General features: G+C 32.6%; 1 protein-coding gene across 2 annotated transcripts in view; it reads left to right on the forward strand.

The window, feature by feature from the left end:
- LOC108909544 (rootletin) overlaps positions 1-15,627 on the forward strand; it is an 89,270-nt gene that overhangs the window by 56,331 nt on the left and 17,312 nt on the right. For both annotated transcript variants that reach the window (XM_018713919.1, XM_018713920.1), the window contains exons 3-14: positions 10,440-10,517; positions 10,788-10,982; positions 11,430-11,653; positions 11,764-12,139; positions 12,205-12,354; positions 12,418-12,608; positions 12,832-12,946; positions 12,996-13,530; positions 13,592-13,722; positions 13,776-13,943; positions 13,997-14,191; positions 14,244-14,796. In XM_018713919.1, coding sequence (XP_018569435.1) covers positions 10,470-10,517; positions 10,788-10,982; positions 11,430-11,653; positions 11,764-12,139; positions 12,205-12,354; positions 12,418-12,608; positions 12,832-12,946; positions 12,996-13,530; positions 13,592-13,722; positions 13,776-13,943; positions 13,997-14,191; positions 14,244-14,796 — 2,881 coding nt within the window. In that variant the 5' untranslated portion in view covers positions 10,440-10,469. The remainder of the gene's footprint in view (positions 1-10,439; positions 10,518-10,787; positions 10,983-11,429; positions 11,654-11,763; positions 12,140-12,204; positions 12,355-12,417; positions 12,609-12,831; positions 12,947-12,995; positions 13,531-13,591; positions 13,723-13,775; positions 13,944-13,996; positions 14,192-14,243; positions 14,797-15,627) is intronic.

Genomic DNA, 15,627 nt, shown 5'->3' on the forward strand with positions numbered 1-15,627 from the left:
GAAACACCCTGTATAGAAAAAAAAATAAAAGTATGCTACAAATAAGTAACTTCAGGCTATATTTGGAAAATTTGTCCAAAGATATTATTTCAGAAAAAGTTCCTGCAAAACATTGCACAAGTTTTTTTAAATTTGAGCCATCTCAATTTTATAATTTCTGAATCGTTTACAATAGTTTGCTAGAAAACTATGTAGGTGTATTCTTTTACTATCACTTTTATGTTTTCTTTTTTTTTGAGACCAATGCTGTTTTCGAGGAATCATAAAAATAACGTTCGTCTTGACCCAATCAAGAAACCCCTAAAAGTTGTGTGCTCGTGTGCGGTGTCATGTAGCCTAAAACAACACTCTCTGGTTGCCCGGTTATCAGTCCGCCCCCGCTACGTGGACTTCGCCCGTCTGCAGAAGTTCCACGCGACGTCGCGTGGCCCACAAGGCAAGGATTCCCTTTTAAAATTTCGTTCCGCGATCTCTGAACCTCCGTTATTGCTCTGCGTCGTTGCTCTTGCGGGTAAACAACCAATTGATCGGAAAGTACTTTTCTGTAATTGAGTTTTGTCGATGACAGCAAAATATTATATAAGATATATCGTATAAGTTTAGTCAACAATTTGCCAAGTTAAAGTTGTCATAATCTTATGAAAATTAATGTGGAATTCTATGAAATTTTATTATTTTATCAATTTCATGAGAAAATAACTATTGCAGGGGTAAACGTACTCTTAATCGAAGACAACTAACCTCTTTCTACTATACTTACCACAAGTATTGTTTCAAAGAAGCAACAGCAATCAGAAATCTATACACTATACAGAGAAAAAAACTGTTATTGCGTTCAAGGGCCTTATTTCTCTACAAATTGAGAAATGTTTTGGCAGTTAACATTTTTTCTAAGTATTTACGATTTTATATGGGGAACTGAATTAGATAAAGATCCATCTTTGCTGCTAATTTTTTAATAACATGAGCTTAGCAATCGAAATAGATGTGATCGATTAAAAATAAAAGTCGACATGTCCGACGGTATTTTCCCAAAAAAATTACCTTGCTTTGTATTGAAATTGAAATTGAGTTCACGGATACACTATTTTTTTATTTACATGCAGTTCTTTCCTCCCTAACGATACAGTCCTGTGATATTACCCACTACAGCGTCATTACTCACAATATTGGACGTAATTAGACACACAGAAACAATGGTTTCATTATCTTGTAACCTTTTAGAATGACGTTAGTTTACGGAAATATTCATTTTCGAACTAGGTAGGTATACTTTCTTATCTCTACCCCGAAAAAGTAAATAGGATAACTAATAATCTGGCGTAACTCGATTATCTGTGTACGTACTTTTGTAATAATTTGATCTCAAGGTTTAATTAATATACCGAATGTTTTAGTAAATGTTGACTTTACTATACATACTAAAGATTCCAATTTTTTCCAATATTAATAATAACAATAATAATACATATAAAGGGTGATTTACAGAAACTGCAAGACTAGATTTATTACCAAAAAATAAGTAGAGTTTGCTCTATAAATTTTTTTTCTGCACGACTCGGTATTCAAGATACAGGGTGTTAAAGTTTACAAAAAAATATATTTTCTGCCATATCTTCATAATGCGCTGACGGAACTGAGTGAAATTTACTTTCAAATCGTTCAGCGCATTATGAAGGCATGACAGAAAACAATTTTTTTTTAACTTAACTTTAACACCCTGTATCTCGAATATCACGTCCCCCGGGAAAAAAGTTTATAGAGCAAAATGTATTTATTTTTTGGCAACTAATCTATTCCTACAGTTTCTGTATTTAAAGTGAAATCACCCTGTATATTATTAAGGGCAGAAATCTAAAAAGAATAAAAATTACTTAAAAATTTAATTTAACTGGTCATCAGTGATATGAGAAATGAGTCGACGGCGTAGAGATTTGTTCAGTAAAGAATTCTAATAAGTTCATACTAAAGTGTACAATACAAGAGTTTTTAATATAAAGGGTGGTACGAATTTATTCTGTCAAACTTAACCAGCCTGTACCTACGCCTCAAAAAATATAAATTCGTTTTTTCATTATAACTCACAAAATATTAAACCTATCATATAGCCCAATTAAATGGCCCTTTAAATTACAATTTGGTCACCTTGCCTGAATTTTTGATATAAGATACTTTGTGGTTTATAATAACAAGTGGCAGTAATTTTTTTTTTCAAAAAAAATAGATAAAATAAAGGGGTTTTTCAAGATAACTCAAAAGGGGTAAGAGCTAGAAAAAAAATTCTTATAAAATATGTAGAGCAAAAAATTCTACATAAAAATGGTCTATTGGCTTTTTCTTGTACTATTAAAATTAACAGAGTTAGGGTGGCTAGAAGTTAAGGAATGATTACAGAAATTAAAAAAAAAATCATAACAAGCGGAAAAAATGAATGAATTTTATAATTTTATTTACAACCTACGATCTACGTACGATATTTGTCGAGATAGAATTCCCCAGCGTTACTTTCTTGGGATTAACCGCATTCGAAGCCCAAGGTAAAAAGTCATTGACGAAAATTTGAAAGCACGCCGCTGCCGCAATAAATTGTTACAGTAACGGACTGTATCTTGATTTTGTTAAGATTAAAGTATTTGTATCTTTCCTATAGAGTTCTATGTTCTAGGAAATAGTAAATAAATAAAATACTTTTAAACCAGGTACAACCAGATTTAGATCACGTGTTGTCATACTATCTCTAGACTGTAATATCATTTTGTTATAAATCAGAATGTTGTATTAATAAATTTTTTTATTACATTAAGGATTTTTAAGTAAGGGATAATGAAAATAATTCACTTTGTTAAAAGATTTTCTAATTAATGGCGGAGGATCCGGTTTTAAAGAAGTTCTGTAGCGAGCATATTTATTTATTTACTTATTTTCAATGCAAGTGAATAGAAAAATATAATAGCTATTTACGTAATAAGTACAATGAGGCAGTATGCCATGTGGTAATATTTACAATTGTCTAGGTACAGTACATCATCATCTTCATCTTCATCATCTAGTGGTTGGTCCTTTAAAAGTCCCATAGCACTGCGGCCTAATTAGGCCTATTGTGCGCCCCACTACTAGTCCTATTCAGCAAGTAGATTTGTCCTTTTTACAAAGTCCAAAAGCTTCCTTGCTGACACTTCTCTCAGCTCCTTGGGTTCCAAATAGGGTCTCCCAAGGAGCGCCATTCTTCTACGTGCAAATCCCGGGCACTCGCCCAGGATATGCAGAGAAGTTTCATCCGCCGATTCACATCCTAGGTACAGTACATAGTATTATTATTATTATTGTTTACATTCTAATATGACAATGTAAAAATTCGGAAAAGTTACTTATGGCCCATTTTTGTTACCGTAGCAACGATCATAAATATAGCTATCGTGGAATTATTTTTCGTAATTATTGTGTAAGTTGTGTCTAGAAATCATGAGAAATCCTCAGATTAAATATGATTTCAAGTGATCATCTGCCGTCAGATATTGAGAGCGATGCATCCAGTGTTGTTTCAAATCTCGTGCTTCCACGGCTTGAAGAAGTTCCACTTTATTTAAGAAGATACATGTGGTTTATGCACGACTGAACTCCACGGCATTTTTCTCGGCCAGTGCGTGCATATCTAGATGTAGTTTTTCCAAATCGCTGGATTGGCCATGTAAGCATTTTTGCTTGGCCACCCAGAAGTCCGGACTTCAATCCTCTTGATTTTTCTATTTGGTCTCGAATGAAAGATATAGTTTACAAAGAATCTATTGGCTCGCGTGAAGAGTTGTGGCAAAGAATACAAATCGCTGCCAACGAAGTCAGATGCAATCCCAATATGTTGTTTCAAACTCGAAGATCTCCCAGAAAACGTGTGGTGGATTCTTCGAACAATTACTTTAAATCATAATTACGTATTTTATTTGTTTTATTGTTAATTGTTGTAATAACACGAAGAAACATTTAGTTTGTTTCGCTTTTAATTTCTCGTATTATCAAAACATAGTGTTCGTTAAATCGATTTTTCTCGAAAACGGATTGAGATACCGAAATGAAACTAGGATACATAATTAATGGAAAAATTATTGCTCTTGCAGGTTTTGAATCAAGTTTCATGTTAGACATACAGGGTAAAAAGTTATTAACTAAATTTTCGGTAAAATTGGCCGAGAATGGCGCCCTCTATGAGCAACGCTAAAGTTATAACACGCATCTTATTCGTCGCTTAAAAAAATATAGTTTCACAAATTTTCAAGTTCCTAACCTACATATTTTCAGAATAATCGCAAAAAAACGATTTAAAATTTTAACATTCAACACCCTGTATTTCCGAAACTATCAACTTTCGGATATGTGCCAATGGTCACCATTTCACGTATAGTAATGAATCACCCTGTATATTTTATTTTTAACTTTCGTATTTTATTGGTAAAGTAAAAGCTTACTTGAATCTAGTCATATATTGTTAATACTTTTGACACTATCGTTTTATATATAATTTTGTTCTATTAATCTTCATTAATCCTACTTGCAAGTAAGTAACCTTATGAAACAACATAAAAAAATGTGGAAATAGTAAGATATAGTGGCTATTTTTACGTGTTGGTTTATGTCAAGGATGATGTTAGAACAACAAGAATACAATATATACTTTTAGTTTTCACACACTATTTGCAATTACCAAGTGTAGCTAGTACCTAGTGTGTTTTTATTAATTTTCAAGGTACACTTAGAAAAAATATTGGTAGATATAGGTTTTGAAAATTTATTTAAAAGAAGAATAAAATATTTTTAGAAATTCGATCAGTTTATTGAAAAAACTGATCATTTAGGTCAATCAGTTAACTATAATAAGAATTTGACTGTACTTTGCATTTTTTTATTTTGGGAAATATCGAGTCACCTACAAAGAATCCGGGTACAATTGAAAACAGTACGTGGTAAATATTATTATTAAATTAAACTTTGTAATATAGATTAGGTATTTAACATCCTTAATGCATAACCGGGTTTCTGTATAGCCAATTAGAATTAATTGGATTAAACTCAAAATCGAACACGGAAAAAAAACGGTTTCGCACAATTATGAAATCGGAGATATCGTGTTTAGAAAATGTACTTTAATCTTTAAAGGCATTATCCACTTTTTTGCGACATGATCGCGTGGCACGGATAAACATAACATTTTAATTGGAATCCGCCGATATCTTTTTCAGAAATAATTAATTAACCCATAACCCAGCGAGGACACATAAAAATATAATAATTACTAATTAAGGCTCTTGATATGGTTTAAAGCATGCTATTTGATCCAATTTCATAGAATTTCTACATTCTTTTTCGGGAAGGGCACTTTCAAGTATAGAAACATCGCAATACGTGCATTTTGCATGTACAGAGTTTTCCGTAAAAAATATTACTTATTTTGAAAAAATGAAGAATATAGGCATCGGAAACGAATTTTTACTAAAAAAAAGGATGTCGTATTAAATATTTTTGTAAATGATGCAATAGTCTCTATTTTTAAACGATTTTATTTTATTTTTTTTATTTGTTTAAAATTTTTAAATTGTTTTGTTTCAATATTGAAAATAAATTTGCTTCTGATGCAAGAATTATTTCTTTCCACTTTGTAGTGCATTTTTAACCAAATTAAAAATCATTTTATTTATTAGTTTTCAATATATGTATGTACTTTATATGGAATGAAAAAGAAATTATAGACTTATCAAGTACTTTTTTTACCCTACGAGAACACGAACATTAAATTAACGCTTGTTAATACCTCAATTTTCAGTTGAATAACCATTCAAATGTTGCTGCATATATTTTACGTACAAATGTTTCGTTAATCAACGTCAAAATATTAACATTTTGACGATATTTTACGTTTCTTTTAATCGCATTGCAAACGTGAAATAATCATTTAAAATGTACATAAAGTGTAAAAAAAAATAGTGGACGATGACGATCATATTTCAAAGCTTTTCAAAAAATTATGAATTGCATTGAAATTTGCTTTATGTTTATGCAACATGTGCGCATAAGATTGTTTATAAGTCATATTCACAGGCACAGAGCTGGGCAAAATACTTTCAAAATGTATTTAAAATACAAATTACAAAATACTAATAGAAAAGTAAAAAATAAACCCTGTATATTGAAAATATTCATTAACAGTATTTAAAATGTTTTTGTGAAATATTAAATCTGAAACTCTTAAGATGTGACTTAAAAAAATATATTGTATGTGCAAGACAAGCCCGATCCCAAGATCATCAAAAAATTAAAAAAAAAACTAGACATGGGTCTGGAAACAATCATTTTCATTTGGATTACTGAGATGCAGAATATTTAATTCACTGGTAATCTTTTATTAGTTTTTCTTAGAATAGCCCACTAATGATAAAAGAAATTAATTTAAAGTTTTGATGATTGATTACTGACTTGATTAGTGATGATAGTTACCTACTATTAACAATACTAATTAGAAATAATAAATCACTTCATAAATTCGTATAATTTTTTTATTAGGTACAACTTTTTAAATTATCGATAAAAAAATTGTTGGATATTTTGTGCTGTATTCACTTTTATATTGTTAATTTAGATTTTGTCATAAAAATAGCAGCGACGCATTTAAAAAAAATTACCTGATAATGACCCATCGAAGGCGAAACGTCGGATTGCAAAAATGTTGACGCCATTGTATAGAGCGAAAAAAGTGGCTATGTAAATATGCAATTTATTTTAAAATTCGTTTTCAAATAAAGCCAGAAAAAAAATTAAACAATTTTGCAAAATTTCGGGTTTTCAGTAAACTTTGCAGTTAATACTATGTATTGCTGAAATCTCAAATCATCCAGAGATAATTTGTCATTTGTGCATTTGTAATTCGACTTAGATGTTTATAGCAATACTGTACAAAAATAAAGTTTTGGGTCAAACAATGAGACAGTTTTTTTTTGTATTTTTTTCCGTAGAATTGAATGGTATTATCAGATTTTGAATTTTTTTTAAAAGTAAAAAAAAAAAAAAAAATAACGAAAAAATCAATGGTGCAAGTCATTTTTTATTTTTTTTGCAATTTTGAAACGGGGGTAAAAAATTTTTTAATTCAACAAAAAAGAAAAGGCAAAACAAAAAAAAAATGATCACCGGCAGAACTCTGTACAATGATTTCCCTAAGTAGAATTTTTCTTTAAAACAAGTGTTTCAGACCGGAAAAAATGAATATCTCGGAAACTTAATTTTTTTATCTAAAAAAAATTGTGGTTATTTAAGACACAGAAAGGTATACTTTCACCAAGTTTCGTCAAAATTAAGTTATTTTTGAGGAAATGACAAATAAAAAACGAAAATTCAGAAAAAAGCTTTTTTCGCATTTTTCTCGGAAATTTTGAGGTTATCTTAAAAAGTGACCTCTACAAAAGTTGTAGATTTTTGCATGATCTACAACTTTGGATACTTTTTTGTTTGACGTCAACTTTCGCCAAAAATCCTAATGATACAATTGTTCACATATTTTCAACCCCCAAATCAATCCTCCGCCAGCCCTGCTCAAACATTTATTTTTTTTAGGTCTATTATATGCCCTTTTACCATTTTCCACTTATAAAAGTTCAGGTAACATTTTTTTTCTCCAAGTCTAATTTGGTTGGACTAAAAATCAAGTACAAGTATCAAATTTCTGTGTTATTTCTGGATATGCAAAAATATGTTTAAAAAATCAACATCAAAGAAGTATTCACTGAACCCAATCGAGGTCAATAAACTGCAAAGGGACTATCAACTTTAGCTGTAGTCAACTACACTTGATATACGTTGTATTTGAATTGTTTCAGTAGTAAATACTTTACATACAATACATGACAGACTAGGTAAATTACAATTTTAGAAATTCGAAGAACGTCCCGAAGGCAAAAGCGTCTGGTAGTAAATATCAAGAAATAAACGCATATATGACGAATGTCACTCCTAACACGCAAATGACTCCACCTGGTACTGGCCACCCTTCGCTTGTTGAATTAGACACTTGGGACATTTAACTAAACTAAGTTGTTTTCCCCAAATGCTTTTCATGATATGTGTGGGACCGTTGAATGCAAAAGGAATCCAAATGACAACAAATGCGTCGAATAACTTGGTACAAATATAATTTTGTTCATCTAAATTCTTGAGACAGTTGGAGTTACACTATTGCACGTGTTGGTGTATGCTCGGTTAATAAAGTTAGACATAAAAATAGTGTCGACTGGGAGTAAACTAATGCAAAAAATTAAAGGATCAAAAGAATTTCCGAAAATTTTCCGTGATGTTTGACAGACTGTATTTAGGTGAAAAAAAGGTCGTATCGGGAATTAAAAAAATGCTCTAAGATTCTAGTTTTTAGATCTTTTGGTCGAAATTTTTTAGGAGCTACAGTTATCATGTAATTCTAATAGTGCGACAAAAAAATTTTGCAATTTCCACGAACTTTGAATTTTTTTTTTTTCAGCTAAGCCATTGCATGGACCAGATAACTTGTTTATTCAGCTTCAATTTCCTTTTTTTTTTAAATTCGATACAACCATTTTTCATCGAAATATCGGACTTTTAATAGAAAAGGATCCTTTCTTGTCTTCAATTCGAAAATATTTCTAATTTAACCATCAATTTCCTAAAAAAAACATAAATTACCCTTTTTTCCTGTTTTTTTAAGTTCATGTAAAAGATGAAAAAAAAATTTTTTTTTTTTGAAAAGTTGCAGCAGCATGTTACAGGAAATTTATTTCAGTTTTCGAAACTGCCCTTCAATTCTCTGTACGACCATTTGTCGCCGAGATATCGATGATTGAAGATAAAGGATCCTTTTATCTTCAATCATCGATTCCATTAAAAGTCCGATATTTTGATGAAAAATAGCAAGTCCGTGGACTCGTAAGAAATCAAAATTTGCAAAATTTTTTGTCCCGCTATTTCTTAGAATTGCATGATAACTTTAGCTACTAAAAAATTTCGAACGAAAGATCTAAAAACTAAAATCTTAGAGCTGCAAAATATTTCCCGATACGACCATTTTTCACCTAAATACAGTCTGTCAAACATCACGGAAAATTTTCGGAAATTCTTTTGACCCTTTAATTTTTTGCGTTAGTTTATATTGACTCACAGAGCAAATGTTTTTTTGACTCTTATAACGAACAATATAAACTACTTACTTATTTTTTGAGTAATCTACGTTTTCTACAACATTTTCACAAAAATCGAACATTATTAAAAGATTATTAAAGACTGTAACAGATAAATGTAATCTTCACAATATAAGCATATAAAATAGATATTACAACCGAGGAATACAAACTAAAAATTAAGTCATTTTAAGTTGAAACATCGACTAGAATTTTAAAAACAAACAAAAAATCTGAACAGACAAACTAAAACTTTTCATTTTCAAAACAAATAACCATTGTGAAGTTAGCTAAACCAATTTCAAAGTAGGACAATCACCATACATGAATTTTACAAATTTCGCTAATACCGAGAATAAAAAAAATATTTTCTTCTAGGAAGACTTTAATATTTTTAGCCTTTCTTGTGTTCTTTTGATTTTTAACACAGTTTATATACCTACTTTAACAAATGTAATATTTTATTTTCTCTAAAATATTTTCTTGTAACAAAATTACTACGTAATAATGTTTGATCACTTCACATTTTTTATCTAAGTGTAAATCTTAAGCCTTAAGCATCTGATTAGTGATTAAAAATATCCAATCGTAGTCTACAAATGTGAAATATTGGAAAAACGCGGCTTCCTGCTCGAAAGTACAAATTCCCCTTTTAAAAATAACAACGATAACGATAACGAATTTTTCAAAACAATTTCGTTCCAAAAAAACAATACTTAATTACAGCACGAGGCTCCCCTTGTCTGAATTGGTCGCTAATGATCTTATTTTCATCCCACATTAACAATAACATTAATGACTATAGCGATTCCTATCTGTGTTTATCGTACAAAGTCCGAGAGGATTTCTGCGAATTCCTCTGTTTATGAGTGAATTTCCGAGTAACTACTTGGAACTTCGACATGAGTTATCGATAGTCTGTTCTAGTTCAAACCTTGGCTTATCCTTATCATGGAAGATTTCATCAGCTCGTTGTGTATTAACAAATAGCAAAGTACAATTATACAGGGCGTGTTTCAAAAGAGCAAGCTAAACGATCGTTTTCGGTCAATATTAAAAAAATTAAAAGACATTTTATTTTCTGTAATCGAATAATAATTATTCAATTCTTCGCAAGTCATTTGTTTAGTTATAGAAAAAAACTTGTGATGAACACAAGATAATAACTTTAGTAAATGTCTTTGTATCTATCCTTTATATCCGAAATTTAGTTATACGGTTAAAGACTTATTGATGATTCCAATTTTTTTTTAGCCACCGGTAAAAAAGCCCGAACAGCCTAAGATGGAGAGAAGGAGACCACCAATTTTCAGACCAAAATCGAGAACAGATGTAAGTTGTTAAATTTATTGAAATAAGATCATAAGATCACTATTTCGTAACTTACGTGTGATTTTGGATTTTTTGTCTTATTTAAATTTTGGCTAATAACAAATGGTCGCAGTTACCATGGTTTTGAATATAAAATTAATAGAATGTGTTTTATATTAAAAGAAAAATATGAGAGTCGCTCCTTAAACACAACACACTGCATACTTAAAAGAATAAACAATTTTTCAAAAATATAATCTCGAATTTTATTGTAAAAGAACGTTGTTGCAGTCAAGCAGCGCAAGTGGTAGCAGGTTGGATGGTGGTCGGCTCAGAGGAGACGGCGGTGGAAGCAGCGACGAGGACATGTCGAAGGACCTCAGACATCGTCTCCAAGAAGAGGCGTCTCTCTACAGAAGACGTCTGGACACTTACAGGCAGGCTCAACAGAACCAGGCAGCTCTGGTCAGTCGATTGCAAGCCAAGGTCCATGATTTTAATATATTTCGATATTTTTTACCCATCTTTCCAATGTCTTTACTAACCTTTCCAATATTTTTACCAATCTTTCTGATACCGTTACAAATCTTTCTACATATTTTTGTAGTGCAGTGTTTTTATTAACTTTTCCAATGTTTTTACCAAATTTTTCAATGTTTTTTTGCCAACCTTTCCCAACCTTTTTAATTGTTTTACCAACATTCCCAGAATGTTAACCAATCTTTATAATTTTGATGATTTTACTAAGTTTTCCAATATTTTTACCAAGCTTTCTATTATTTTTACTAATCCTCTCAATATTTTTACCAAACATTCTTATACCTTTACTACCTTTCCAATATTTTTACTAAACATTCCATTTCCAATGTTTTAAATGTTTTCCCCCTAACCTTTTCAATTACTAAACTTACAAATATTTGTAACCTTTTTCAGGTCTTACAGTACAAGCAAAGATGTGCAGATCTTGAGGCTCAAATGACTCAAAATCCAATATACTCAAGTGACCAACCCAGTTCAATAACCCCATCATATCCCACTCCTTCACATCCTCCAAGCTCGGCCATGGAGCAAGCTCAACAACATTTAAGGGACATTAGAGAAGAAAGAATCACAGACTTAGACACTGCTCTACAAAGACTGCATGAAGAACGTAGAAAGTAAGAGAAGTAATCCAGTCAATGTAATTGTTTATAAAATAAAAACAAATTGTTTGCCAAAACGCCCAGAAATTTCTTTGACAAGGTGGACTTACTTACGTTTTTTATAGGAATGAAAAATTGATGAACGCAAATACGTCTCTTAGGGAACAATTAGAAGAATCTCACAGTACCAATGAAGCTCTCACTGCTGATCTCCAGAAACTGACCAATGATTGGGAAGCCCTTCGTGAAGAAATGATCATCAAAGAGGATGAGTGGAAGGATGAAGAGCAGGCATTTAACGATTACTACAGCACGGAACATAACAGACTTTTGAATCTTTGGAGAGACGTAGTATCAGTGAAACGATTATTTATGGATGTTCAGTCGAATACTGAGAGAGATCTCAACAAGATACGATCCGAGGTTTCTGGAATTGGCAAGGAAATGCTTATGGCCTGCAGCCGGATGGATGCCAATGTTTTTACGGAAAGCGTTTTAGGTGTAAGTACTTAAAGAATTACTTGTTCATTGTATGTGTTCCAATTTGTTTATATTTTCGCTATTAGCAAGGACAAGAAAAGCACCAGTGGGAACAAGAATATTCAGAACTTAAGACAGAGATGGAAACCATGAGAATTAAACAGGAAAACTACCAGTCCGAAATCCAAATGAAGGAAGACAGAATCCAACAACTTCTCAAAGATATACAGATACTGGTGTGTTACAAATTTAGTTGATACTACATTTTAAATGGTACTGATACTCTGAATTATCTTTAGGAGGAGAGATGTGCAGAAGCAGAACAAAATTGTGGACAGATGATGAGAATGCAGGAAGACACCGATATCCTACAGGGTGCGCTAAGGGACATTGCCCATGCTCTTATACAAGATGCGGAATCGAAAGAACTAGAAACACTTTTACAGCCGACACATCTTCATCTAAGCGCATCTACACCGATACCACAAAAGTAAGTAGAAGCTTCGCTCTACCAACAAAGTAAACCATGATTTGAAATAAGAATATCATTGATTTTTGGCTCTTTAATTTAATTAGATGATGCTTTATGATATGTAGATTATAATTTCTATAATTTATAAAGTCGCCTTCTAGTATACTCATTCCTAAGTTTAACTGGTTGTCTAACTATAAATATATAACTAGTGTGTTACTACCTTTTTATCTTCTCGCAGATCACCAAAACGAGCGGCTCGCGGTATGACTTCCCCAGCAGCATTTGCTGAGAGTACGATATCAGCTGTGCAAGCCGCATTGCACAAATACCAGTCATATATCCACGAACTACAGGTAACTGCCATGATTACAATGATCTTATTTAACACATGTAAAATTTCAGGTGAAGCTCCAGTCGAATAAGGAGCAACTTTTGTTAGTTCGCAAGCAATATGAGAATTCTGAAGACAGCGTGGTAGCTTTGGAAGATCGAGTGAAAGAGCTGGTGGCTCAACTGGATGCTTGTCGTTCACAAGGCGCACAAATGGCTCAGGACAGAGAACTATTGCAAAAATCCCTGGATAACGTAAAAGCTGAGAAAAATCAACTGGATAGAACTCGTCTGGAACTTAATAGCGTTATAGAGTCTCTCAATCAAGATTATGACAAGTTACAGAAAATCAATAACAAACTGCAGAAAGAAGTGGACAGTTTACAGGATGAAAAAATATTTTTGCAGTCTGAAGTCGACAGGTTGAATCAAGAGTCCGATTTAAGAGAAATCACCTTGAGAGGTGAAGAAGATAGATGCAGCAGGATGAGGGAAGAACTGCTTTCGGTTAGGGAGGAACTAAATAAGTTGTACTTATCTTACGACATGCTCGAAGCTCAGAAATTGGAAGCCGACAATCTCATCGCCAATTTAGAAAAGATAAAAAGTGAGTAGTTTCTTGATTTCTTAAGTTTCAAATTATTAAAAAAAAAACCTTATTGTTTCAGTCGAATATGAAATTCAATTAGACAAAGCACAAGGGGAGAGAACGGATGTCCATGACTCTTTAATGAAGAAAGAAACAATTGCAACCAACCTTGAACTTGACAAGAAAAAATTACAAGAAGATCTAAGAAAGGTAATTTTCTAACACAGTTTTGATGACAACTCTTATGGTCTCTTTCTTTTTAGTTAGAAGAAGAAAAACTGGCCTTACAACACCAGTGCAATGACCACCAAAACGACATCCAGTCTTTAAGAAAAGAACTACTACAGGCGGAACAACAAAAATTAGATTTAGAGTCTGATAAAGTGTCTTTGTCTGAAAAGTGTAAATTTTTGGATATAGAAAAAGGAAAAGTAATGTTTCACAATGTATTTCATGACAGAAATGATACTGTACTCGTTTTTAGATCGAAATGGAGCTCAATCAAGTAACGAGAGAAAGAAATGATCTCAGCAATCAGCTTACAGTGCTCGGAAGAAAACGAGACGCTCTAAATGAAGAACTCAACAGGTGCAGACAGAGATTGGAGCAGGCGAATGAAACCAACGCAAGAGTCAATCGGAATTTGGAAGAACTCGTAAAAGAATGCGAAGAGAAGCAGGTAAGTACAAACATTAAATTCTCTTCTGTCTCTTAGCTAACAATTTTTGAAGTGTACAATTGACGCGATGGACAAGGATATGCAGCGCCTTCAAGAACTCCTGGCTGCTGTCCGATCAGAGAAGGAAGCCTTGGAAGCAGTCTTATTCGACACTCAAACCAACCTCGAGGCTTCCGAAGAAAAAAAAGTGCAACTGGAAAAAGATCAACAAGAGTTGCTTGTAAAACAGGAACAACTAAAGTCTCAAGTCGCGAGACTAACTAAAGATTTAGAAAGATCAGAGAAAAGATGTGTGGAAATCAGAAGCAGCTTGTCGAATGCGGCAGGGAATAAGGAAGTAGAATTCAAGCAAACAGTGGACAAGCTAAAGCAGCAGAACGAGGAGACTGTGAGAAAACTTACAGAGGAACGGGAGAAAATTAGAAGTTCTCTAGAGAAACGGCTGCAGCAGTCCTTGCATCAGTTGGAAAGTGAAAAAGATGCGGAGATTCAACAACTCATAGACAGAATTGAAAGTCTGCAGAATCACATCGACAATCTTTGTCAACAACACGAGGAGCTAATGTTGCGAGCTGAAAACGATAAACAACAAGCGCTGCTTATAGGTGAGTTCTTTAATCTCTTTTTCTTGTATTAACCCAATCAAGTATATAAATTAGTGCATTCCTAATATATACGTCCAAGACAGTGGCGGCTCGTCAGGTGACGCAAGTGACGCACCGCTTCACCTAAAATTTCCGTTTGGTTGTACAATTTAAAATTTTGTTTAATTTTATATAAATTTTATAATTTAGGTATAATTCTATATTGAAAATATATTGTATTTGTTTGTTTAAACAGAAAAGTTGCACGGTGAACGCCTTCTAATAAAACATTGCCTTCGTTGAGAGCAAACATCAACCTCGGACCATACAACGTATAGTATACGCAAGTGATGCAGATGGAAATCGGCCTGTTTTCTGCTTCTCGTCGTAGCGTTGTTTACGGTGGTTGTCATGGCAACGAGGCGGCCAATACGTGATTAAACTACGGCGTGGGGGAACGAGTGACGCAGAAATTGAAGCAGCATTGCCCATCGCCTGTCTAACAGTTTATTTGAGTTTATACGATACGCGTCGTCCAGTTCACGATTATAACGGTTCTTTGTTAATATTTGTTTTGTATAATAATTGTAGAAATGTTTCCTATGTATGATCCAGTATGTATTTTATTAGAAACGCCATTTTCCAGATGGAAAATTGAGAACTAAAATAATTTCTTAAATTGCGAGAGACCTGTGCCTTATTCTCTCGAAATGGAAAAAAGGAGAAGTCAAAAGACAACGTGTATGTTTGAAAGTTTTGGAATTAATGGTATTCGGAGTATAAGTGGTTGTGTAGAAGTGTTCATTTAAAGAACTTTTCTGTATGCCGTGTTTAATTGTGGGTGTAAAGTCA

This window comes from Anoplophora glabripennis, unplaced genomic scaffold (assembly GCF_000390285.2).
Source record: "Anoplophora glabripennis isolate ALB-LARVAE unplaced genomic scaffold, Agla_2.0 scaffold385, whole genome shotgun sequence".
NCBI lineage: Eukaryota > Metazoa > Arthropoda > Insecta > Coleoptera > Cerambycidae > Anoplophora > Anoplophora glabripennis.